Here is a 27,768-nt window from a genome sequence, read left to right on the forward strand (position 1 = left end):
CAGCAGTGAAAATGGTTCTACAATATTAAGGAGAAAGGAGGTATTATGGAACTGATACTGTAGCAAGAAGGAAAAGAAAAGATGAAGATGATTTATAATTCTATATTAAGATGGCTAGAAAAATCATCATAGCACCAAAGTAACATAAAAAGTAGAAAGATTTTTATGGGGAAAATGCAATTTTAGCTTGAACAGATTAAATCTGAAATCACAACAGCAGCTCAGCATTTATAAGGCCAATAAGTAGTAGAGTTAGAGTTTATAAAAGGTTGGGACAAGAGCAAAAAAAAATCTGATATGTATCAATTTACAAGTGAGAGCTGAATCACTTAAAACAGCACTTAATTTCCACATGTTAAATGGAATCAAGAACGGGCTGCTTAGTTGCTTAGTTTCATTATTATTTTTTAACTCACCCATAAGGCATCAGAAGGACATCTAGCATGAAGTCCAAAAGCAGCTGCACAGTCTTTGGTTTCTCAGCAAGATTAAACGGAGAAGCTGATTTTGATGATTCAACAGGGTATTTCATGTGAAAAAGGGTTGGTATTAAAAGATGCATTAAGCTGAAAAAACAATTATATTTATTGCAACTACTTAAAAAAATAAGGTTGTAATACAAGCAAATAACAGATGAAACAAAAATCACATGACAGAAATTGGTGGTTGAAGCTAGAGTCACTCATTTTCAACATACTAATGTATAAAGTCCTAACCTAGGAACTGGCCTTGATTTCTTTCTTACTGAAAACTCAGTACACTGAGTGGTAACTGGCATTTTGCCAATTTGGCTCAGCGTTAAAGCATGTGGAAAGAATGTATACAAAATAAGTGTAATGTTAATACCTGAAATTATCAGAACAGAATTTACATTAAATCTTAGATAAAGCTTAATTACAACACATTCTTTCAATAAAATTTTTATTGAAATATTGAATATGCTCATAAATTATTCCTGGGTTCAATTTCCAACACTGTAAAAAGTATGACAACAAATAAATAAATGTGAACTGAAAATTGTTATTGTTGCAATGGTGGGGACTGAATCCAGGACTCTGTGCATGCCAGGCAAGCACTCTACCACTGAGCCATGACTCCAGCCCCCTCCTTTCTTTTTTTGGTACCAGGAATTTAACCCAGTGGGGGCTTAACCATTGAGCCACAGCCTTATTCCTTTTTATTTTTTATTTTGAGACAGGGTCTCGCTAAGTTGCATTAGGGCCCTGCTAAGTTGCTGAGGCTGGCCTTGAACTTGTGATCCTCCTGCCTCAGCCTTCCAAGTCGCTAGGATTACAGGCATGCACCACTGTGCTTGGCAAGATAAAATGTTTTGATGAGAAGGATTTTTAACTCTAATTTTTACCATCACATAAAATTAACTGCTTAAAAACAACTGACAAAAATGTATTAGTCCTGCACATTTTTTCAATGTTCACATTAAGAAATTTTATAATAGTAAAACAATAACTGTAAGGTACCATAGAAAATGCAACTATTCGTCAGCTGAAAGAGCTCAAGCTTGCCATTTGCCAAGCGAAACCACCTATATTTAAAAAGCTGTTATTAATTCTTGTAGGTGGGAAATAAGATAACTGAGGAAATCATACCTATCCTGCTGTGGCTGAGGCTTCCCCTCCATGGCAGTAAGAAGCGTAGGGGCCAATTCACATTGCTTTTCCACTGGTAGGCGAGGATAGCCCATCTTCACATAAATTATAGTAAAATTCTAATGCAAGAAGAGAAAAGCAAGTGAGAGTGAAGACAATATGATTTCAACAAAAACACATGCTGAAAGAGAGTTATGGGTTTTACCAAAAAAAAAAAAAAAAAAAACCCACAAACTTTAATCATCCTTTCTCCACATTTATTAAAGCTTGACCAACTACTATACCTGAGGAGAAATTTCAGTCCAATGTATTCAAACTGCTCACCTTAAGGTGGGCTTCATGTGAGGAAGATGACTTAATCTAAGCCACTCATGCATGTAATTACTTATCACTAAGAAGAAAAACTACAATCATTTAACCTAACTAAACCTACATACACACATTAGCATCAGATCTCCCAGTTTGTTGCATTAATTCTTATAAGCTAGGAGAACATGTGTTAACAAATCCCAGGCTATAATTCCCAAATGGTCGATTTCTACAATGTTAGGATACTGCAGCACTCCATGGTTCCTCACTCCAATAACTCCACAATGGATGATCAACCAGGGGAAGAGGAGGGCAGTAGGCATGTTTTTATCTCTATAATCCATGCAAAAGCCACATTTGAAGCAAATTCCTAGATACATATCTATATTTACACATAAAGATTTGCTTTTCTAAAGGTTCTTCATTAAAATGAACAAGCTTTAAATACCTTCTTCTTTGACAGGCTTATTGACACAGTGTTTCCATTTGCTTAAAGAAAGGGACATATGTAATGGAATGATATGTCCACAACAGGCACAGGCAAGATGTCTAGACCATTAAGTGGCTCCGAAAGTTTTGCAACTCCTGATGGCAGATTAAGATTCAATAGATTCTGCCTCAAAGCTAGGAACTACGAGGACCAGGAAAAGAGTACCACTGTCTTCATGTAGCATCAACATTTTTTATATTTCATTTTCATGAAGACAACAGTTTAATAGGAATATTTCTCACCAGCCTCAGATTTATTCCAATTTTGAAAAGCATACCTTTCTGAATTACACATAAAAGAAACACTGATTTTTTTTTATTCAAACCTTTTTGTCTTCTTGCCATTTTACTCTTTTCTCTTCTTCTATTATCATGTCTATACTACATAACCCTTCTCTCTATTCAGACTTGTCTCATACAGCCTCTTAAGAATCAAATCACGGGCTGGGGTTGTACCTCAGTAGTAGAGAGCTTGCCTAGCATGTGTGAGGTACTGGGTTCGATCCTCAGCACCACATACATAAAGATAAATAAATAAAATAAATGTCTATCAACAACTAAAAAAATTTTTAATCAAATCATTCATTTTTAATTTTTTAAACATTTTTAGTTATAAATGGACATAATACCTTTATTTTGTTTATTTCTTATGTGGTGCTGAGGATCAAACCCAGTGCCTCACACATGATAAGCAAGCTCTCTACTATAGAGCCACAACCCCAGCCCCAATTAACTTTATTTTTAATTGATATACAAAAACGAAAATTGCCACTACTAATGGAGTACCATGATGTTTCAATACATGTATACACTGTATAATGTTTATATCAGATTAAATATATCTATGTCCTCAAACATTTACTATTTCTTTATAGTGAAACCTTCAAAATCCTCTCTTCTACCCTTTTCAAATGCATGGTACATTACTTATGTCAACAGGCATGCTATGTGCAACAAGCACAACAGAATTTCTTCTGCTCCAACTGAAATTTTTTTTTTTTTTTGTAAAGCGAGAGAGAGAACTTTTTAATATTTATTTTTTAGTTTTCGGCGGACACATCTTTTGTTTGTATGTGGTGATGAGGATCGAACCCGGGCCGCACGCATGCCAGGTGAGCGCGCTACTGCTTGAGCCACATCCCCAGCCCTCCAACTGAAATTTTGTTCCCAGTGATCCATCACTTCCCCTTCCTTCTTCCCCACCTACTCTCCCAGCCTCTAGTAACCACTATTCTAACCTCAATAAAATCAACTTTTTTAGATTCTATATGTGAAATCATTCTTTTATGTATCAATATACCTGACAAGTCATTTCACCAACAATTCTTTGCCCCAAGTAAATGGTCATTACCTTGTTCCTGCCATTTCTTTTAAAGCAGTATTTCCTTTGGATCAGCACTCAGTGTGTCATTTAAAGAAAAATATCTCATATTTTACTTAGAAGTGGCCTACAGTAAAATTCTAAGCTTGCCAATATACTGGTGACATATGATAAATATTATGAAAGAAAACTCCAAACGGCACTCACTGTGACAAAAGAAACTGCAGCAGGGTCCTGGTATTGAACCAGTAGTGTCTCCACTGGGAGCTGTATTTTGGGGCGGCTTTTTATACGCTTATTCAGATGGACCAGCAGTTCCATTACCTAAAATAGAGACAGAGGAACTGAAGTTATTGATCATATCTTAAAAACAAACACATTTCTCAGATATTATTTTAGTAAACAGTAGCTACTTTGTTCTTTTAAGGGATATTAACTTGACATCCCAGAAAGGGAGTCAAGACACCAGTTTTGCAACATGCCTTGATATTACAAAAAGAGAAAGTTAAGATCCAGATTGTACTGGTCTGCCTGATCAAGGAGCACTTCAGGGAGGAAGTGATAGGAAAACTGAGTCCTAAAGATTAGAAGAATCCCAAGCAGACAATCAGTTACAAGAAGGTACAGAAGATGAAAAGAACATGGCACACCACATCTGACTGAGGCAAGAGTGGTAAGAATTCATAAGAGCAGGATCTGGATTACAGAAGGAGTCTGACAAAATACTAAAGCATTTTTACTATATTTTGATTATCAACTAACACAACATTTTAAGTAAGAAATAACAAGTTTCTTCTCTTTTACATGGAGAAGAGAGCAGAAATAGGATTTGACACATCAATAATTCCTGTGAGTGGAAAGAAAGGTATAGAGACACTGATGACAATTGGCCTTGGATCTCACTTGAATGAAGGGATTATGTGCTAAGAGAGGTAAAACACTGGGCACTGAGAAATAATACATTTTTTAAAAGCCTCACCAAAGACTCAAGTTTAAGATAAGTATTCTGGAAGGCCAGGTCCACGCTATTCTCTTATCATTTCTGAAATTTGTGCCCTATTCTCAAAGCAAGCATGAATGAAAGCTGTAGGATGTTCACAAGTGACAACAAAAGTTCAAAGAAATCTAGAGCAATAATAAAGCAAGTAAATATGTGTAAAAATAAAAACAAATCTATAATCAATGCTTATTAAAAGAATGATAAAAATCATATTAGCTAACATTTATCAAGTTGTTTTTCTAATGCATTCTGCACTTGTGCATAGTACTATTTAGTCCTTTAAGATCCATGATTCTCACAACAACCAGTGAAGTGGTATTACCATTCCCATCTTAGAGATGAAGCTTCAGGGAAGTAAATTTACTTGTATAAGGATACTAAACCAGGGAGTGGCACAATCAAGATATGATTCCAGGGTCCAATTTCTAAACTTTTTCAAACATTGATATTTGAGCACGAGTTAAGCTACAGTATAAGACATGATGATAACATATAGGAACTTTGAAACTTGAATTACTATTCACACTTCATCCAAACTTACCACCTGATGACAAGAGAAATCAGGAGGAATAAGGCTAAAGGAAAACTCCCTCTTCTAACCTTCTAATTTAGACTGATTCCTAAAAGGACTCTATGGAAAATTATCACTGATGGTGACAATCATGTCCATAATTACACTTTCTTTTTCATGATAAACTTATTTGGAATTTTAAATAGATTAATTACTTAATTTTCTTCTAGCAATATTATCACTTTAAATATTGATGAATTTCCTAAATTTGCTTATACATTGTCTGGAATCATCTATAAAACTCAGAAAAATTGAGAAACCAGCTGAACTAATTCTTTACCTGTCCAAATAGACAACAACAGTTAAACTCTGTCAGTAAACTTACATAATTGCTAGGTCTAGGGTATACAGTGTTTTGACCTTATTTAATCATTTTTCCTTATTATTCATTCAGTTTGATGGTTAATATAAACTTAATTGAATTATATACCTAAAATACAAAATAAACACATCTATATAAACACCAGCCCTGTAACTCTTTACTCCTCCAAGTCACTAGGTCCTCCTCCTTAAGGTATCATTTCCCTGAATTCTAAAATCACTTTCAATTTTGCATAAATGGAATCTATTATGGCTTGGATATAAGATGTCTCCTCAAAAGCTCCTGTTAATGCAGGAATACTTACAGGTGAAATGATCAGATTGTGAGAGCTATAACCTAATCAGTTCATGCTAATTTGAATAGACTAACTGGGAGGTTAGTGTAGGCAGGTGGGTATGGCTAGAGGAGATGGGATACTGGGGCAAGGCCCAGAAAGGTTCATCTTCCCTAAGGCCCCTTCCCCACTCCCCTCTCTCTGCTTCCTGACTCCCTCATGAGCTGAGCAGCTTTCCTCTGCTGGGCCTTTCCACCATGATTAGCTATTTCACCTTGGACCCAGAGGAAAGGAGACAACTATTTATGGACTGGAGCCCCAAGTAAACCTCCCCTCCTTTAAGTTGTTCTTTTCAAGTATTTGTCACAGCAAAAGATGACTGAAACAAAATCACTGTAAGATGAACTTCTTGTCTGGATTTTTTTTTCTCTCTACATTATATTTGAGAGTCATCCACGTTGTTGCTCATAGTAGTTCACTTTCATTGCTCTAATATGAAAATACTACTATTTATAGTTTCATCTATCATAAAAATTCAATTATTTCCAGGTTTAGGCTATTGTGAATAATGCTGATATGAACATTCCCAGACACATACTTTTGATGCATATATATACATATTTTTGTTGTATATAAACACAAAAAAAACCTTTAGTCATGGAGTATGCACATGCTCAGCTTCAGTACACATTTCCAAAGTTTTCCAAAGTGAATTCACTATTTCATATTCCTACCAATAGTATATGAGAGTTCCAGTTGTTCCACATCCTTGCCAACAATGGGTATGATCAGGCTTTAATTTTTAGCTATTCTGATGAGTATGAATATACAAAGCTAACTGTACAGTAGAATTCTAAATAAAAATGTTTCTTTAATAGGAAATGTACACTAATACTATATTAATAAAAAGAGAAAACTTTTATTTCTCTTTTACCAATTTATCCACAAATTACCAGTTACCTTGCATAATATCCTGGTTAAGTCTAACATGCAAAATGAAATTAATACTATAGATCTAAAATTTCACAACTGAAAAGTCAATAAACTACAGTAAAATTAATTCTACTTTCATCAATTAAAAGATGTTATGTTCAATGTCTATATCCTTTGTTTATTAATAAAGGTATAATAATAAGCACACAGGCTGGGGTTGCAGCTCAGTGGTACAGCACTTGCCTTACACGCATGAGGCATTGGGTTTGATCCTCAACACTACATAAAATAAATGAAGATATTGGGTCCATCTACAACTAAAAAAATTTTTTCATAATAATAATAATAAGCACACCAAATATTACACTGGTTCTGTAATTTATAAGAGGTATTATTATCAGTACATGACTGCACATACTCTAAAAATCTGACCAAATAGTTACACTTGAAAACAAGAACAGGAAAATATGCATCAAGATACCTCCATCAGGCTGGGGCTGTAGCCCAATTGTAAAGCATTTGCCTCCCATGTGTGAAGCACAGGGTTTGACCCTGACACCACATAAAAATAAAGATAGCGTATGTTCATCTACAACTGAAAGTATATTTAAAAAAAAAAAAAAAAGACACTACCATCTACAATCAAAACAATGTGCAAGAATAATTATATTATTGCTTTTACAGTCATTCTTTTATCCTCTACTTACATCATTCATTGGCCTTTTATGTACTGAATTTTCATACATAAGCTAAAGAATAAACATGTTTAACCACTGCATAGAAGCATTACCTGGAAGAAACCAGTTTAATTCTGAAATTATCTCATATTTATAAAGTTCATTGTTAGTCATGTGCCAAGGCAAATTACTTATCCTCTCTAAGTCAGTTTTTTAATCTATAAAACAGGAATAATAAGAATGCCTAAACTATATAACTTATTTTGTTAAAACAAACTGAGATAATAGCTACATAAACATCCACTAGTTTAAGCTATAAATATTAATTTCAGGTTCATTTTTTCCCATTTGTAGAACTCCGGTGATAATATTTCATAAGCTATTGTGAAGATTAAAGGAAAGATATGTCAAAGAGTCTAGCATCATACATGAAATATAACAGGTACTTCAGCTATTAGATTACACTTCCCTTATTCCAGAAGTTTTCAAACTTACTTAACAGCAAGCCCTTCTTCTGACAAAAAAAAAAAAAAAACATACAATAAACTATAATTACTAATAAAGATGTTAAACTTTTGCATCAAAATTTATCAAGCCAATGGTGGAATGAGATGGACATCATTGCACTAGGTACATGTATGACTGAACATATGGTGCAACTCTACATCGTGTACTGAGAAATGAACAGTTGTGTTCCATTTGTGTACAATGAATTAAAATGCATTCTGCTGTCATGTATAACTAATTAGAACAAATTTTTAAAAATTCATCAAGCCAAAATTATCAAAACTAGGGGCTGGGGTTGTGGCTCAGTGGTACAGCACTTGCCTAGCATGTGTGAGGCACTGGGTTCGATTCTCAGCACCACATAAAAAAATAAATAAAGGGCCACCAACAACTAATAAAAAAAAAAAATCATCAAAACTAAGAGAAAAATCAGAAAAACAGTTTAGCAGCAATAGGAAGTTATAATTCAGTAACTACTAATTTACAACCAGTCTCCAAGACAGGTTCTCAAGCATAAAAGCACAATGTTACTGATGAGAAGCCTTAGGACATTCTGAGCTCCATATTCCACAAACTGAATATTCTTTTTACTGAATATTCTTTTTGTCTTATGAAGAATGCTTCTTATGAACATTAGAATACACTTCAAACTGGGAGCATAGCTCTGTGATACAGCCCATGCTTAGCCTGTATAAGGTCCTGGGTTTCATCCCCAGCACTAGGTGAAAAACAAAAATTTAAAAAAACATAACTTTTTGCACACTAGGCTCCAGACCATACACTAAAAACTAAATTTTACATCCAATGTTTAAAAATTTTAAACAATTCTCTTGAGGAAAAGGAGAGGTACTGGGCAATTAAATTGACCAAATTATGTTATGTGCATGTACAAATGAATCCCACTATTATGTATAATTACAGTGCACCAAATTTTTAACTTTAAAAAATAAAACAATGTTCTTATAAACTAATCATTAAGTCAAAACAAAATAACCAAATGCTGCACATCAATATAATTATAGCGATCAAAGATAAATTCACAAGCTGAGGTAGTTGTTGGTTTTGAGTTTTTTAAAAAATATTTTATAATTCATGAAAAAAATATTTGGTGGCCAACCTTACAGGTTACAGCCCTGGGTTCATATTCTGATTCAATCACTCATTATCTGACCTTAAGTGGTCTATTATCATTTCAAACCAGAGCTTCATCTGTAAAATGTATAAAATACCAACCTCACATAAAGTCCTTAGCACTTTTCCTGACACATAATAATCATTAGTATATTATTATATAATCTCATATGAGAAAACAAATAATTTGAATAAAAAATTAAAAATATACTTAAAAAGGGAGAAAATCAAACTAAATGCTGCGTTTCTTTTTAAAAATAACCATAAGATTAAAACTTTGATAATATTAATCAATAAAATTGGAAATAAGAATGGAATTTCTCCACTTGGAAGAAAGTTAATAGGATAAACAGTACTATAGAAATGAATGATACACAATCTCAAACTTAAATAGATGCATTAGAGATGGATGATTTTCCATTAAAAGACACAATATAATGAAAAAAAAATCCTAAGTAAACGATTTAAAAACTACTGAAAATACTTGGCCTGGACTAATGCAAAAATTCCCTGCTTAGTAATTCTTCTGGACTCCACTCTTAGTCTCCGCTCCAAGTCTTCCTTCAACATCCAGGGTAACTGCATGACTACCATTAACACCCTTTCAAATCAGGGATTCCTAGAATCCTGGTTCCCTCTATTGCTCTTCCTCACGTCCACCAGGGGCACCACTGTGGCCTTCCTTAGTTCCATAAAGGTGTCACACTAGTTTTGAACCCCTGCATGGGGCATATCTGTCTTTAATGGTCCTCCCCTCTCTCAGCCTGGCTAATTTCTACACACCAAAAGGCCACCCCTCCATTCCACACTCATTCTAAATCATGTCCCCAAATACATTCTTTTATTTAATCCTTTACTTGTCCATCTTAGCATGTATTACTAACTGATTTTTTTGCTAGTGGTCTCCCCAACTAGGGGTTTCTTTCACTCACCAACAGACCCCTTACACCTGGCATGAAGACGACTGACACTCAGTAAAAGAGACTGAAAAAACTAAGTAAACAGACATCAAGTTGGGCCTTTAGACCTTGCTATCCTGAGGGTAGGAAAGTCATAGAAGGATTTTAAATAGGAAAGTGATATGACAAAACAAATACACCTCTATCTCAGCGAAGAATATGATTAATAGAAGGCATGTCAAATATGTAACAAGAATATCCATTCTTTCCTGCAGACATAATAGACATTCTTAATGATACTCTTTCCCCACAGAACCTAAATCATGCCTCAGAATCCTCAGGAAAGAACTCCAAGAAGTCACTGCCAACCACTTAAAATGTCCTAAGGGATGAAACCTAATGATAATTCAAGACTGGAAGGCCTATTATAAATATAGCAGAATAATCCTAATGAAATATTATATAAATCAAAAGGGGAAAATGTTCGTTATAGAAGTTGGTTTTAAAATATTGATGTCAGTTATCTAGCTTTTTGAAATAGTATTTTCATAATCTTAAAGTGGAACTACATAAAAATTTTTGCTTTTAAAATTTTTTATTTGCTTACCTTTAATTAAGGTTATATTCTCTGTCATCCAAATGATTAGAATATTTTTGTCCCCTTTCACACTAGAATTAAGGGCATGAATATCAGACCATGCCTCTTTACAGACCAGAAAAATTATCAATTAAATTACCTACCACAATTGTACAGCTGGTGCTAACCACAGCTGTGCTAAGCACACAAATTACTTTTGAATCATGAAAGCTGGTTCTAAACTTACTTTCCATTTTGAAAAGCCATTAGGATCACAAACCTAGATTTCAAAAAGGGCATGGAAAACTCACTTCATAATACATGTTCATTTATTCACTATTTAATTCCCCCAACTGTCCCAACATGCTTACCTTTTTCCGTACTCCTTCTTGGGTACTGGACAATTTGAGCAAAACAGGAGGAAGAAATTTAGATATAATATTCTGTAATTGTTCATCTGTTTCAGCATGGCCAAGTCGTAAAAAGACCCGTTCAAGCTGATCTATAATATAAAAAGAAAAAAAAGAGAACTTGGCAAATCAAATACAACCAAGACTATTTTTATACTTTAATCCTTTTTTCTGTACTGTGGAACCTTTGGTCAGAAATTAATCAAAGCTTGGCTTGTATATAGATGATTGTGACACAGCTACAAAACAACACTAAAAGGATCTATCAGCTAACTGTGCTCTTACAACTGTCCCATTGATTTATCTCCAGAAAGGAGAAAAACAAAGCTAGGAATAACCAAATTCTCTTCTAAATACAGATATTCAGTCTTTCTAAAGGACCTGGATACTAGAAAGGATACAGGATTTTTGAAGGAATCTTCTAGACCTGGCTAGCCAAGCAAGGCAGGGAAACTTTAATCAGATGTCAGGGACAACAGATCTTTGGTAAAACCATCTTACTGATTAAATTTCTCCAAAAATAGAATCAGTGCCCATTACTGTGTTGGGGTTACTAAACTAGAAAGTGAGAAAAGGTTTTCCTCAAAAAAGCCACTGTGAGAAACATGTCAGGTGAGACCATGGGGATGTGCTCAGTAAAACCCAGACTGTGATAAACTTCAGAGCAAGTAACCGTTTCTTCAACCAGTGCATCACAGAGGTGGGAGAAGATGGGGGTGAGGGGAACCTATATAAATGACTAGATATTTGACTGTAAGAAATAACAATAAAACTTACAGGTTTTCCTAACATGTTTGAGGGCCTAGGTTAATTCCTCAGCACTGAAAGCATGGAGGGGTGGGGATTAGGTACTATAATGGTATTGTGGTTATGTTAGTTTTTTTAAAAGGTTCTTACAAAAATCCTCAATAGTAATTGGGGTACCTTCTAGGGGACTGGAAATGTTCTATATCTTGATCTGATATTTTTATAATTTAAAAATTATAATTATGAAAAGTGGTCAAGTTCTGTTTACATATTTTCTACTGTATCTACTATAATCTAAGACTATATTTAGCTGTACACAGTGGTGCACATCTATAGTTCCATATACAGAGACGGCCATCTCAAAAAAAAAAGAAGTGTGTAAAGAAATCCTATTTTCCAGAGATAAAAACAGATGAAATATTTACAAATGAACTAATACAGTGACTGGGATTTACTTCAAATAATGGCGGGGGTAGTCAATGGAGAGAGGTGTCATGTAAATGAAAGCAAAACTAACCACTCATTGATAATTGTTCAATTGTTCAAGATAGATTTTTCATAATTTTCTAAAGGAAAAGAGAGGAGGGGAAAAGAGAGAGAAGAAGAAGGAGGAAGAGGAGGAAAGGCAGGAAAGAAGGGAGGGAGGAATGGAGGGAGGGAAGGAGGGAGGAATTGGGTACTGAAAAGGCAATCACCAATAACATCCCAGTAACAACAAGCAATTCCAGCATCACCTTGTTTTTAAACACCATTTTGCAATAAAAAGAACCAGAATTCTTAGGGGTAATGAATGATTCTAAGACTTGGGACAAGGAAAAAAAAAAAAAGATGAGCCAAAAGTATCTTGTAGGGTCAGAAATGACATAAAACATGTGAAGAGACACAGGAACCAACTTCTAAAAGCTCCTAATGGCCAAAGTTGGATCAACAGGAGGAATAAAATAAGTAAAACAGTATTGGATTAAAAGCCAAAGTAGAAATTTACATGGTTCCATACTGATATAAACAAGTGATTAAATATTAAATAAATTAGGGGAAAAAAATCTTATAGAAGAATTCAAAATAATTCATGTGGCTACTTCTCCCCATGGAAGGTAAAACTTAACTCTACCTCTTCTTTTCCCATGGAGAATACAATATTTAGTCACTACTTCTATAGAACAGAAATGGGAAAATGTTAACTTCACAGTGGAAAAACCTGAAAAATACTATCTGAACTGAGTGAAGAGGGTTAACACCATCAGTGACATCAGATGGACACCATATATACATAATATAATGTGTGACAAGAAAGGAACTTCATCTCTCCAGTATTCATTCTCAAAACCCATAATCCCAGTCTAAACTTGAGTAAAACAGAAAACTCCAAATTAGGAGACATTCTATAGGATACTCAGCCAGTATTCCTCAAGACTTTGAAGATCATGCAAAACAAGAAAAGACTAAGAAACTGTTCCAAGTCAGAGAAAACTGAAGATGTGATAACTGAATGGTGCCTAGAATAGGATCCTGGAAAAAAAAAAAGAGGACATTAATGGGAAAACCATTGAAATCCAAACAAAGTCTCAAGTTTAAGAAATTACAAAAAAGGAATAAAAGCACAAGAAAGAAAAGGAAGAAAGGCAGGTAGACTCTGAGATTACCAAACCAAATAATTCTATTTGATAAATGCTGAATTCTAGGAATGGTGAATTCATCCCACAGAAAAATTGCAGATAAACAGTACCTGCCTTAGGGCTTTACAGTTCTTAGGCAGTGGAAACTGACAACAGATTTGAGCTACATGAATTACAGAATTATTTTTTGGACAAAGACAGAATGTTAAATTCTTTATAACAAACTGACATATAGAATCTGTACCAAAGTTTAAAAAAAAAAAATAGGAAGATCTAGTTCCCTTCATTTTTCATACAGTTGTTTCAGTACTTCAATGTATCCCCAGTCCAGTACCTAACACTTGCTACTCTCCCTCACAAGAAAGTGTTATAACATCCTAACAATAAAATTATTTGTGATTGAGCTGTGACAATGGGAAGAAAGGACACCAAACATCAAGTGGAGGTCCTCCTGAAATAGGCTGAGTACACATGAGAAGAGTTAAAGCTTTCCACGACCTATGAGGAGGATCAATATAAGTTAGATCATCACTAGACACATCTGTACTTTAAATAAAATAGTCAAGGGCCAAGGACACAGCTCAGTGGTATAGCGCTTGGCCTAGCATGCTCAGGCCCTGGGTTCAATTTCCAATATTGGAGGGAATAGGAGAAAACATAATCAATCATGTCCAAACATGAAAAGGAAGAAATCTCAAAATAGCAGTCATACCCAACTATTAAATTTTCAATCTATCAAAGTTAGCAAAATGAAGAACATAGGCTTAGTGCTAGTATGGTCCCAGAATCCTGTTTCAGAGGCTTAAAAGGAACATGAATCCTGACCTCCTTTAGCTTCAGCTTTTAATATAGCCTCATGGGGAGGGGGGACAGTGAGGGGGGATGTTAGGCCTATGGTTTTAATATATTCCCTAAAGTTTACATATTGGAAACTTGACACCCAATGCAATAGTGTTGGGAGATGAGGTCTCTAAAGAAGTAATTCAGTCATGAGGACTCTGCCCTCAAGAAGAGATTAATGTTGTTATCTCACTAGTAGTAATTTATCCCAAGAACAAGTCATAAAAGCACCCCCTCCCTTTTAACAATCTTGATCTCATGTGCTCTTCCCCTTTCATCCTTCCACTGTGGGATGATGCAGCACAAAGATCCTCACCAGCTTCAGGACCCTCAACCTTGGACTTCCCAGCTTTCAGAACCGTAAGAAAATTTATTTTCATTATAAATTACCCAGTCTTAGGCATTCTGTTACAGCAATAAAACAACAAAGACAGACCTCAAAAGGACTCTGTTCAGAAACAAGAAAGGGATGGAACCAAAAGTTCTGAAGATACAAAGAAAATATAAAACTCACATCCATCTTCCTTAAGGGCTCAGTTTTTAGTTGTAGGAACAGATATTATCCAGTTCATTACAAAAGGAACTGAGATATGACAACACTTCAGAGACAGGAGAAAATTTCACCTTATCCACACTTCTGCTATTATTTATTTGTCTACTTAAACTCGTATTAATTTTTTTTTAATATTTATTTTTTAGTTTTAGGTTGACACAATATCTTTATTCTTTATTTATGTGGTGCTGAGGATCGAACCCAGTGCCTTATTGCATACTAGGTGAGCACTCTATCACTGAGCCACAACCCCAGCCCCAAACTCATATTAATTTTCACTTAAGAAAAAATTAGAGACATTACTATGTCCTCAAATAATCACTGTTAAATGTGGGAATATATCTGAACTATTATTTTTTCCTATTCCCATACTAACATCATACTAACCTCAAAACTGGAATGTGACACATACTATTTCATAGTTTGCCTTTTTCTCTTTTAATTAAGAAAATCCTTTATCTGAGACCTTTAGAACAATATATCTCATAACATTTCAGATTTTTAGAAAGATATTTAGTACACATGATGTACATAATACATTTTATTCTATATACAATATAGTTCAAACCAACCTTTAGTCTAAGGAATAAGAAAAACTCAACTAGCCCTCTACTTCTGTTATTACCAACTTTACAGTACTACAAACAACACTCCAAAGAGCATCTTTATCCATATATTATCTGTCTGGTTATATGGGCTTCTACAAGCTAAAATTCTAGAAATGGAACTGCTGGATCAAAGAATAGGAGTGTCAAAAGGTTAACAGGTTATAGAAAAATGTTCTTCACAAAAGCTGAGATAATTATGTCACCAACAGTACACTTTCCCTATACCTTTACAAAGATTATAATTTATCAATCTTAGCTGAATATGACAGATGGTAAAAGATCACACTGGTTTTGCTTTTTTTTTTTTTTACTAAGGTAAAGTATCTTTTCAAGTATTCAGAGTCACCTGAAATGACTTTTTAACAAATTACTCATTATTCCTTTTAATTGTTGATTTGTTTTTGTTTTGTAGTACTAGGGATCAAATCCAGAGCCTCAAGCATTCTATCTCTGAGTTACATCTCCAGTCCTTTAGTTGTTGATTTATATAAGCCTTTAAATATTAGTAAAAACAAAAAACTCCCCCCTTTCTCCCATATGTTGCAAGGGCTCTTTCATAGTTTACTTTCCAACTCTAAAGCACTTTTTTTTCTTTTCCATATCTAAGTTTTTTAAGTAGAGTTAAATGTACCATTCCTTCACTCCATGGCTTCTGAGATCCTCATAGTGTTTAGAATGTTTTTTCCACTTCAAATTTATTTAAAAAAAAAAAAAAAATACACAATGAAGAAAAAAATTAACATAGGAGGCTTGAGATTGCTACCTACAAAAAGGCCTGCTTGCCAAAGCTGGCCCTTGGCTGACATCTGGAAAGTTGGATTTCAGGAGGGCTCTCAGCATTCTCAGAACTGGTAAAAGTGGCTCGCTGTGCCTAAACTGTTTGTCAAACAACATGTTTTATGCTGAACAACAGTTTTTCTTCTGGAAGGAATTCTGGTATATTTTAGGCTGAAGGCACCAACATGACTCAATCCAAATACAAACCTTGGTATATTATATATATGTAGTATATATGATATAATGCAAATGAAACTTCTTTAATGAGTATTGCTGGTAGACAAATGGAGTCTTCTAAACTTCAATCTAAAAATCCTTGCCTAGAGGCTGAGGTTGTGACTCAGAGGCAGAGCACTCACCTAGCACTTGTGCTAGGCCTTGGGTTCAATCCTCAGCACCATAAATAAATAAATAAATAAATAAATAAATAAATAAATAAATAAATAAATGTATTGTGTCCACTATAACTAAAAAATAAAATAAAATAGATAGATAGATAGATAAGCCTTGCCTGCACCAAGCAAACATCTACCATGACCCTGCTTTCCACAGAGCAGTTATACTAAGCATAATGCACCTTGTACAGGGAGTTCTGTTTGTCTCATTCAGATAACCTTTATGAAAACATAGTAAAATATACAAATTCAAAGGTCAAAAACAACATTAGAGAAAGCTCAATACTATGACTAAGGAGTCAACAAGACAAATAACCAAGTGCAATTCAAGCTTCCTCTTCCTCCTTGTCTCTGCTCATCTAAATTCTCTGTTCCTTCAAGGCCCAGCACTCTCCTTTCACTGTGAAGTGCTAACTGCCCTATCTAGGTCACTCTTTCATTCACTGAAGTATATACTGAAACCTTACTGTATGCCAGAGATTGGAGGTCAAGGGTATAAAGAGTGAAGAAGAAAGAAGTAATGATATTGTCCAGGTTAAAGCACATGTACATAGAAAGTGATAGAAGGTCTAGGACAGGTTGCTCCAGAACAACAACAGCATTTAAGAACAGAGGAAGAAGAGTCTGAACAAAGGAATGATGGATACCACTCCTCGGTATTTATCCAAAAGAACTAAATATGGCATATTTTAAAGGTGTTTATCCGAAAGAATTATAGTCAGCATATTTTAAAGATAATGCATACCCACAATAATTGCAACACAATTCACAATAGTCTCACAACAGCCAAGTTACAAAATCAGCCTAAGAATCTGTTAACAATGAAGAGATATAGAAATGTGGCATATATACACAATGAAGAATTATTCAGCTATGAAGAACAATAAAATTATGTCATTTGCAGGAAAATAGATGAAACTTGAAATCATCACCTTAAGTGAAATAAGTCAGATGCAGAAGAACAATTATTTTCTCTCATACGTGGAAGTTAGGAAAAAAAGATGATAAAATTAAATTCTTTAAAATTTTTTTAAAAAGAGAGATCATCATAAATATAGAAGAGATACCACTGTTAGGAAGGAATCAAGGGAAAGTAAGGGGAAGTACTGAGGAGTGAAATTAATCATATTGTGTGTCATGGTTTAGATATGAGATGTCCCCCAAAAGCTGTTAATGCAGGAATATTGAAAAGCAAAATGATTGGATTACGAGTCCAATAATCTAATTAGCCCATCCTAGTTTGAATGGACTGAGTGTAACCACAGAATGCAGGTCCCTGGGGGATGCTCTTCCCTGTGACCGTTCCCCTGCCTCCTTCTCCCTGCTTCCTGAACCCCACACCATGAGCTGAGCAGCTTGTCAGCAGGACCCTTCCCCACTGATGCGCTGCCTCACCTTAGACCCAGAGCAATGGACTTAGTCATCTACGGACTGAGACCTTTGAAAACACGGCAGTTTCACTGAAGGGGTAGGAGCAAAAGTAGACTGTACAATGTGGAGGAATGGGTGGAAAATTAAAAAGGATGTGGGGGACATGGTGGCAAAATTTAACTTATGAAAAAATGAGGGAAGAAATAGTTATTTTTTATTGTATCAGAGATCTGAGCAAGTTTAAATGGCAACAGGGTAGGGGGGAAGCCACTGTAAAGAGGAAAACTAAAGAGGGGAGAAAATCACTAGACTGGGACCCTGAGAATAAAGAAAGAATCAGGATCAAGCACAAGGTTTGAAGAATTACCTTAGGTAGGAGGAAGACCCTCTCGCCATTATAATAGGAAGGAATAAGGAGAACCGTTGTTATTTAATAAACTCGGTGTTTAATTAACTGGTGTTATTTAATAAACTTATACATTTCATCTTAGTACCAGAAGAATTTCTTTCTGATGGCTTCTCCTGCTGCTGTAAACTAAAAGGCAATATCTTCTGCTGAGATTTGGAGGGCAGAGGGAAGTCAAGGTGTGACAAAAGTAGAAGGGCTTGCAATAGGGTGAAGAAAAGAAAGCCAGGTATGGTGGTGCATGCCTATAATCCCAGCAGCTCTGCAGGCCATAGTAGGAGGATCGTGAGTTCAAAGCCAGCCTCAGGAACTTAAGTAGGCCCTGAGTAACTCAGCAAGACCCTGTCTCTAAATAAAATATAAAAAAGGTCTGAGGATGTAGCTCCATGGTTAAGCACCCCGAGGTTCAATCCCCAGTACAAAAAAAAGAGAGAGAGAGAGAAGAGAAGAAAACCTCTGGCAAAATACAACTACCACATGAAGAAAGTGTGAAGGATACAACTGAGGTTAGTGAATATCAATTTACTGCAGCACTAGTCAACACAAACAAATCAGGAAAAGCCTACCCTTTCTTCCCCCTACCCACAACATTTAACACAAGTGTCTACTGAATTAAAAAATTCAAACATTTAAAGGTAAGGTTTTCCAAATAGTCATTACAAATGTAACTTATGAAATAACCTTTATTTCATATCAACCACTTAAAAAAAACTTGTCAAAAAAGTATCTAGATTTTGTGCATACACATACATACTTAAAAACACATTAAAAATTTTTTTAACTTTTTATAATTTTGTGGGGGTTTTTTGTAGTTACAGATGGACAGAATGTCTTTATTTTATTCGTTTATTTTCATGTGGTGCTTAGGATCGAACCCAAGGCCTCACGCCTGCTAGACAAGCACTCTACCGCTGAGCTACAGCCCCAGCCCACACATTAAAATTTTTTAAATATCTCCTTTCCATATATTATGGAAGCAGTTTTAAATGGACAAGTATTTATAAACTATATAATTATTACTAATATAATATTGTGAAAGCCCAACTAATGACTCTGTCAGATACATTACTTACTGGTTTTATTAAACTAAACCTAAGATTAACTACCTCATCTACAAAGAATAACACAAGACTGTTTCACAAGGAGACTGTGAAGATGAATTATACATGCAAAACATTACATAATACTATGTATAACTATCATACTATGTGTAATTTTTACATTATCATGTAATAAACAATCTGGGTGACTCTGTCCCTCAACCTGGAAGATAATGCTAAACTAACCCTGTGCAATTTCCCCAGTGACTGGAATGTCTTTGTTACTCAACCATGGAACCCTCTACCCTACCTGATGACTGATGCTGAGATAACTCATGAGGAGGGAGGTGTCCAGATAATTTATACTAAGATATAATTCAAAATGGGGTTTGATCTCCCGGATTATCCCAGAAAAACTAGCCATATGATTAGAGGATTGCAGCTTTATTAACTCAGGTGGTAGTGGGGGGCTGAGGGTTGTTGGAAATTGCATCACATGACCAATGACTCAATCAATAATGTCTGGTCAATTAAAAACCCTGGACACCAAAAATCATGACCTTCCCTGATCAGCAATACTCTTGTTTGGAACAGGATAAAGATGTTCATATTGTCACACATTAATGTGCTGGGAAAGTTACATGGAACAAAAGCTTCCTATCTGGAATCCTCCCAGACCTTGCCCTACCTCTCTCTCCTTTAGGCTGGCTTTAACTCATAATCTTTTACTATAACAGTGTAATCATAGCCATAGGGCTTTCCTGAATTCTAGTCACTCTAGCAAATTAATGAACCTGAGGAAGTCCCTGGTGACCTCTAAGTTTATAGCCAGCTGGTCAGAAGTGAAGGTGGCCCTGGGATCACCTGAACTTGTAGGACGTATTTGCTGTGAGCATCTTGTGGATGACAAGATGCTTAATCTTGTCTTAATCTGCTACATATGACTACTTTGAGTAGTTGTATATCAACAAAATGTTTTATATAATGTATACATATTATATGTGGTTATTATACACTATTCCTTGAATTTTACTTCTTTTTTAAGTAAAGCTAACTACTACTACAAAACTTAAAACTTAGAAGTCTACCAAATATTTCAGAACACATTCTATCCGCTGGAAGCAAAACATGAATGATTAGTAGAATCTCAAGGACAGTAGGAATACTATGCTGGATATGTTAATATCCCCATTTGCTGCCCATAAAGGAAAAGTGAACCAGGCCAGACAGCTAAAATCCCGTGTGACACAAGAGCTCATGGGATAGAAACATAACTTTGGTACAAAGTCAAAATTACATGACTTATTGCTTCCAAAGATAGACAACAATGATACAACTTGCAATTATAAACCTTGCCTTAAAAATCAGATGGGTCGGGGCTGGAGCTGGGGCTCAGAGGTACAGCACTCCCCTAGCATGCGTGAGGTCCTGGGTTCGAGCCTCAGCACCACATAAAAATAAGTAAATAAAATAAAGGTGTTGTATCCAACTATAGCTAAAAAATAAATATTTAAAAATATCAGATGAGTCATTTTAAATTACCACAAATATTATATGCATTATCTAAAAATTTACCCAGAAAGAAAAATATCTGGACCTCATGAATTCACTGGTGAAAATTCCATTATTTAGTGTAGGGGAATCACCTCCCTCTGCTGTTTTAAGAGGCCAGAATAACCCTAGCACCAAATAAGAGTATTCCAAGAAAGTAAATAAATTACATTTCACATGAACATAGAGGTAAATAAAATATCATCAAAGTCAATAAATATATAAAGTAGTTAATCAAATACAGTGATATATAAAAAAGATAATACATCCTGCCAAAAATGGGAATGACCCCAAGAATGCAAAGTTGGCTTAATGTGTAAAACCAATGTAATTAACCACATTAACAAAATGAAGATAAACCATCATGTAATTATCTCAACATATACAGTAAGGGCATTTACACTGAATATATGGGAATAAACTATTCATGTTGAACAGGCTAGGAAGAAAAGAGAACTTCCTTAATCTGATAAAGAATTTTTACAAAAACTTACAGCAACCATACTTAGTGGCAAAGTAACAAACACCTTTCCCTTGAGTTTAAAAACAAGAATGAAACCATGGCAGTGCCAGTGAAGAGGTAGGGGCAAAAGTAGACTACAATGTGGAAGAATGGGTGGAAAATTTAAAAGGATGTGGGAGATTAAACCATTTATTTTCTATTAACTATTAACAATTCTATTCAGATTTGTCTTGAAAATTTTATTCAGAGCAGTAACAAAAATAAGATGTATTAAGATTGAAAAGGAAGAAATATATTCATTATTTGTAGATGATACATTTAATACATTAAAAATACATATGAATTACTAGACTAAAAATACACAAATCAGTTGCTTTTTCTCTATGCCAGCAACAAATCATTAAAAATAAAATTTGAAAACACCTATTTCAATGATATTAAAACAAATTAAATATCTAGAAATTAATCTAGGGAAAGATGTGCAAGCCTTCTACACAGAAAACTACTAAAATACACAGCTGTGAGACATTAAGAAAAACTTTTTAAAAAGTGTATACCATATTCATGGATCAGAAACTCAGTATTAGTTAAGGACTCCTAAGATTTTTTACAAAAATCTGAAATCTGAAACACTACACAATCCAAAACTTTTTTTGAGCATTGACCTGATGTTACAAGCAGAAAATTCCACACTGGACCTAACATGACAAATCACAGCAAAACACAGGTGCACAAAACATATTATATAAAATTACCCTCAGGCTATTGTATATATTATAGTTTGGACATGAGGTATCCCCCAAAAAACTAAGTATGTTAAGCGGGAATGTTAAGAGGTGAAATTATGGGCTGGGGATGTGGCTCTAGCGGTAAGGGTGCTGGGCACTGGGTTCGATCCTCAGTACCACATAAAAATAATAAAAAAAATAAAGATGTTGTATCCACCGAAAACTAAAAAATAAGTATTAAAAAATTCTCTCTCTCTCTCATTTAAAAAAAAAAAAAGAGGTGAAATTATTGGATTATGAGAACTGTAACCAAGTTGTCCATCCTAGTTTGAATGGACTGACTGGGTGGTAACTGTAGGCCAGTGGGGCATGGCTGGAGGAGGAGGTCACTGAGGACTGCCTTGAAAGGATTCATCTTCCCTATAGCCCGTTTTTCTCTTTCTCTCTCCCTTACTCTCTCTCTTCTTCCTGGTAGCCATAAAGTGAGCAGCTTTCCTCCCTGGACCCTTAGCCCATGATGCTCTATCTCACCTTGGGCCCACAGCAATAAATTCAATCATCTGTGGACTGAGACCTCTAAAACAGTGAGTCCTAAATGAACTTTTCCTCCTCTAAGTTGTTCTGATTATATTTTGATTAGAGCAACAAAAAGCTAACACAAAACTAGTACTGAGAGTGAGGTCACTGCTGCAACTAGCCTAATCATGAGATTCACAAGCCTTTAGAGCTGGTATGCAAGAGGAATTTTAAAAAATTCAAATCTGGAGATTGCAGGCTAGAAAAGCCTTAAAAGTTTATAGCTTACTGGGCAATTCTGGTAGGAGCTCAGAAGAATAGACTGCCAAAAGGAATGCAGACTGTGCTCAGGAGGTTTCAAAGTGAAATGAGGACTCTACTGGGAATTGGACTAGAGAGGCCACTTGTGTTATATTCTGGAAAAGAACTTGTCTACATTTTGCCCATGTCCTGAATCTGTGTGAGGCTACATTTAAAGGTGAAAGACTAATTAATCTGGCAGAGGAAATTCAAGGTAGCACAGCAGTCAGTCAGTAGCATGGATATTGCTACCAGTTTTTAGCCAGGTTACTGTGAGTATCCAGAGCAAAAGCAGAGCTGAAGGATTTTAAAAACTTACAGTTTGACCAGAAAAGTGCTTGTAAACACATGACCAAGGAAGACCTGATTGTGAATGAGATTCTAGTCACTAAAGAGAATACTTTGCACAAGACAACAGGAAAAATGGCCTGAAGACATCCCAGGAATTTGCAAGACCACACCCATGCAGGCTCAAGGATATAAAAGGGGAAATTCCTTTGAGGAGAGATCATGGGGGTGTCCTGCTTCCACAGGGGGGCCTGAGAAAAAGTTTCACAAGGCTCAATTGCCCAGGCACCCAGAGACCTCTATAGCCATGATTCCAGGGAGTCCAACCAGTGCACAAGCTGACAGAAAACCCTGGCATCATCTATATAGTGCTGGCTCTGCAGAAACGCACGATTCAAATTAAGGGATCGTGGAAGCTTCAAAGAAAGGCCTGCAAAACCAGATGAAGTGTAGCAGGGCCAAAATCCCTGTGGGCTGCCCCTGAAGCTGTAAAGGTAGAGCCAAAGCTGAAATGGAGACCCCATGAATTAAAAAAGATGCCAGTAACATGGACTGTCTGCCAAGAAAAATTAATGGCTACAGAGAGAGCCAGGTGAAAAGATAGTCCATCTAAACTGCAACCAGGAAGGCTAACAGGGTGAGTCCCTTGTATCACAACCATGTGTTCTAGATGCTGTACCAGGAGTTACAAGTGAAGTTGTAGAACCCGTTTGTCAGGTTGGATTTTGGTCTTGTTTTGGCACCATCCTTTCTTTCCTCTCCTTCAGCTTCCTGGCTGCCACGAAGTGAGCAGCTTTCCTCCTGAGCATCCTTCAGCAGTGATGTTCTGCCTTATCTTGGGCCCAGAGCAAAAGACTCACCCATCTACGCACTGAGACCTCTGAAATCATGAGTCCCAAATAAATTTTTCCTCCTCCAAGTTGTTCTGGTCAGGTATTTTGGTCACAGCAATGAAAAGCTGACATATATGAATGAAATGACATATATGAATGAAAAGCTATACAGTACATGAGGTATACAAAAGACATAAATGAATTTTGTGGTTAAGACTTGGGTCCCATCCCCAATTTACCTCATTATATATGTGCAAATATTATAAAATAAGAAGCCCAAAATAATTCTGGTATCAACAATTTTCGATATAGGTTACTGAACTTGTGTTGGAAAGATGTCAGTTTTCCCCAAACTGACCTACGGACTATACAATAACAATCCAATAGACACTCTCAGGAATATAGCAAAACTGATTCTACAATTTATGCAAATGGCCAAAATTTGCCAAGATGATCTTAAAGGAAAAAAAAAAAGGTAAAAGAAAATGTGCCAAGATTTGCCAAGATTAGATCCTAAAAAGGAAAAACAGTTTAGATGGCCAGATTTCAAGACTCACTAAAAGCTACAATAATTAAAAGTATGGCATAGTGCAATAGCAAACAAACAAGTTAAACAAAATAAAAATTCTTAAAAGATAAACACAGGTTGTCTGATTTATAAGAGAACTGCCATTGCAACGCAGTAAGTAAGTGATGGTCTTTTCAATAAGTGGTTGTAGATCAACTGTATTGCAAAATGGGGAAATAAAACTTAATCCCTGTCATCAGATGTAAAAGAAAATCAAATCCTGATGGATCATAAATCTAAATATGAGTGGCTAGGGGTGTAGGTCACTGGTAGAACATGTACTTAGCATGCACAGGCACTTTATCCAATCCCCAGCACCAAAAAAATAAATAAATATCTGAATGTAAAAAGTAAAACAATGAAATTCCTAGAAGGGAAAAAAAGAAAAAAGAGAATACTATTATTACCACAGGAAAAGAGATCTAAAACCAAAAAGCTAGCTGGTAAAGAAGTCTGGGGAATATAAATTACAAAACCCCAGTCTCTCACAGTACACAGTTTATAAATGTGTATTTGGAACAGCCCTGAAGAAAACTACCATAATCTGATGAAGCATTTCTGTATAAAACCTATACCAAATATATGCATGCAAAACTGGAACAAAACAAAAATGTATATTACCAGCACTTCTAAGTAAACTGAACTAAAGGGTTCAAGAAAATAAAACATGAAAAAAAAAAGTCATATTAAAAACAATTTCATAGATTATAGGAGACGGGGAACAGAAAATAAGAAAGTTATCATGTTCCATGTAAGATCAAAATACAGAAATCACAGACTGGGGCTGGGGCACAGTGGTAGAGCACTTGCCTGGCCCATGTGAGGCACTAGGTTCAATTCTCAGCACCACATAAAAATAAAATAAAGGTATTGTGTCCACCTACAATTAAAAAAAATACATATTTAAAGAAAAATACAGGGCTGGGGATGTGGCTCAAGCGGTAGTGCGCTCGCCTGGCATGCGTGCGGCCCGGGTTCGATCCTCAGCACCACATACCAACAAAGATGTTGTGTCTGCCGAAAACTAAAATAAATAAATAAATATTAAAATTCTCCAAAAAAAAAAGAAAAAAGAAAAATACAGAAATCAACTGAGATTCATCAGAACAAAGAATCAGAAAGTAGCTTTTTAAATGAGTGATTTCACTATGTTCACATATGAATACAAAACCAGTGTAACTCCACATCTCTTACAACCACAAAAATAGGAAGTTATATCCCCTGTATGTATATCAAAATACATCCCACTGTAATGTATAACTAAAAAGAACAAATAAAAAAAAAATATTTAAAAGAGTGATTTAAGCCAGGCATGGTGGTGCATGTATATAATCACAGCATCTCAGGAGACTGATTTAGAAGGACTGCAAGTCTGAAGCTAGCCTTGGCAATTTAGCAAAACCCTGTATCACAATAAAAATAAAAAAGAATGTAGTTCAGCAGTAAAACACCCCTGGATTCAATCATAGCACTACAAAATTAAATAAATTTAAATATTTAAAAATAAAATTTACCAACCTAGATGCCTTTCAATAGATGAATGGATAAAAAAAAATGTGGCATTTGTACACAATGGAGTATTACTCTGCACTAAAAAATGACAAAATCATGGAATTTGCAGGGAAATGGATGGCACTAGAGCAGATTATGCTAAGTGAAGCTAGCCAATCCCTAAAAAACAAATGCCAAATGTCATCTTTGATGTAAGGAGAGCAACTAAGAACAGAATAGGGAGGAAGAGCATGAGAAGAAGATCACCATTAAACAGGGACGAGAGAGAGAGAGAGAGAGAGAGAGAGAGAGAGAGAAGGGAAATTGCATGGTAAAGGAAGGAGACCCTCATTGTTATACAAAATTACATATAAGAGGAAGTGAGGGGAAAGGGGAAAAAAAACAAGAGAGAGAAATGAATTACAGTAGATGGGGTAGAGAGAGAAGATGGGAGGGCAGGGGAGGGGAGGGGAGGGGGGATAGTAGAGGATAGGAAGGGCAGCAGAATACAACATACACTAGTATGGCAGTATGTAAAAAAGTGGATGTGTAACCAATGTGAATCTGCAATATGTATACTGGGTAAAAATGGGAGTTCATAATCTGCTTGAATCAAATGAATGAAATATGATATGTCAAGAGCTTTGTAATGTTTTGAACAACTAATAATAAAAAAAATTAAAAAATATTTAAAAAATAATAAATAAATAAAAATAGAATTTATTAATTTAGCCAGATGTAATTCAAACTATAATCCCAGCTACTTGGAAGGTTGAGGCAGGAGGACAGCCAAAGGAATGTAGCTCAGAGACTGAGTGCTTGCCTAGCATGTGCAAGGCCCTGAGACCCATCACCAGTATTGCAAAAAAAAAAAAAAGGAGAAGGAGAAAAAGGAGGAGGAAGTAGAGGAGTATGGTGTTAATTTACAACAACAATACAACAATAAAAACTGTAGAGTATCTAGAAATAAATTAATAAAACATATCAAAGTCCTTTATAGAGAAAATTATAATCTAAACTGTAACTCATAAGAGAAGACCAGAATAAATAGAGAATAATAATATCCATGAATTTCTGTATCAGACAGAATAGGTTGGATCATTTTGTGATAATAATGCCAAAATCCACACTGCTTAAAGAAACAATATTAGTTGCTGACACTATTCATCAACCATAGGTAAAAGAAGGGTTCTGCTAAGTAGTCAGCTGACAGAACCAATCCCATCTCCAACACTGCGGGCTGGTGCCATATTCCCAATCTCTCTGCCCAAATCACTGGTTAAACTAATCACATGCCCCAGCTCCATTCCCAACCAAAAGGCCTCCAGGCACGAAATTTTATTTTGCACCCAGAAGAGAAAACCAAAAATATCTGGTAAATAGCATTAATACTGACAAATAAAATCAATATTGCAAAGTGAGCAGCTCCCCCGCCAACACACTCTATAGACAACAGAGTTCATGAAACCTAAAGAACTGAGTATAAAATTCATGTGGAATATGAATGGAACATGGGGCTATTAAAGAGCCAAGAATAACTGATAATTTTTAACAAAAGTAAATGGCCTGACTAGATTTCAAGACTTATTAAAACTATACTAATTAAGACTGTGTAACAAGACTCAGTAGTGCACACCTGTGATCCCAACT

General features: G+C 35.4%; 1 protein-coding gene across 4 annotated transcripts in view; it reads right to left on the reverse strand.

Moving 5' to 3' along the window:
- Ecpas (Ecm29 proteasome adaptor and scaffold) overlaps positions 1–27,768 on the reverse strand; it is a 115,223-nt gene that overhangs the window by 69,674 nt on the left and 17,781 nt on the right. For all 4 annotated transcript variants that reach the window (XM_046451391.2, XM_046451390.2, XM_046451392.2 and 1 more), the window contains 4 exons: positions 10,989–11,119; positions 3,934–4,050; positions 1,608–1,726; positions 417–566 (listed from right to left, as the gene is read on the reverse strand). In XM_046451391.2, coding sequence (XP_046307347.1) covers positions 417–566; positions 1,608–1,726; positions 3,934–4,050; positions 10,989–11,119 — 517 coding nt within the window. The remainder of the gene's footprint in view (positions 1–416; positions 567–1,607; positions 1,727–3,933; positions 4,051–10,988; positions 11,120–27,768) is intronic.

The sequence above is a fragment of the Marmota monax genome, unplaced genomic scaffold (assembly GCF_021218885.2).
Source record: "Marmota monax isolate L192 unplaced genomic scaffold, Marmota_monax_Labrador192_F-V1.1 WCK01_AAM20220418_F8-fsc00020, whole genome shotgun sequence".
NCBI classification, from domain to species: Eukaryota; Metazoa; Chordata; class Mammalia; order Rodentia; family Sciuridae; genus Marmota; species Marmota monax.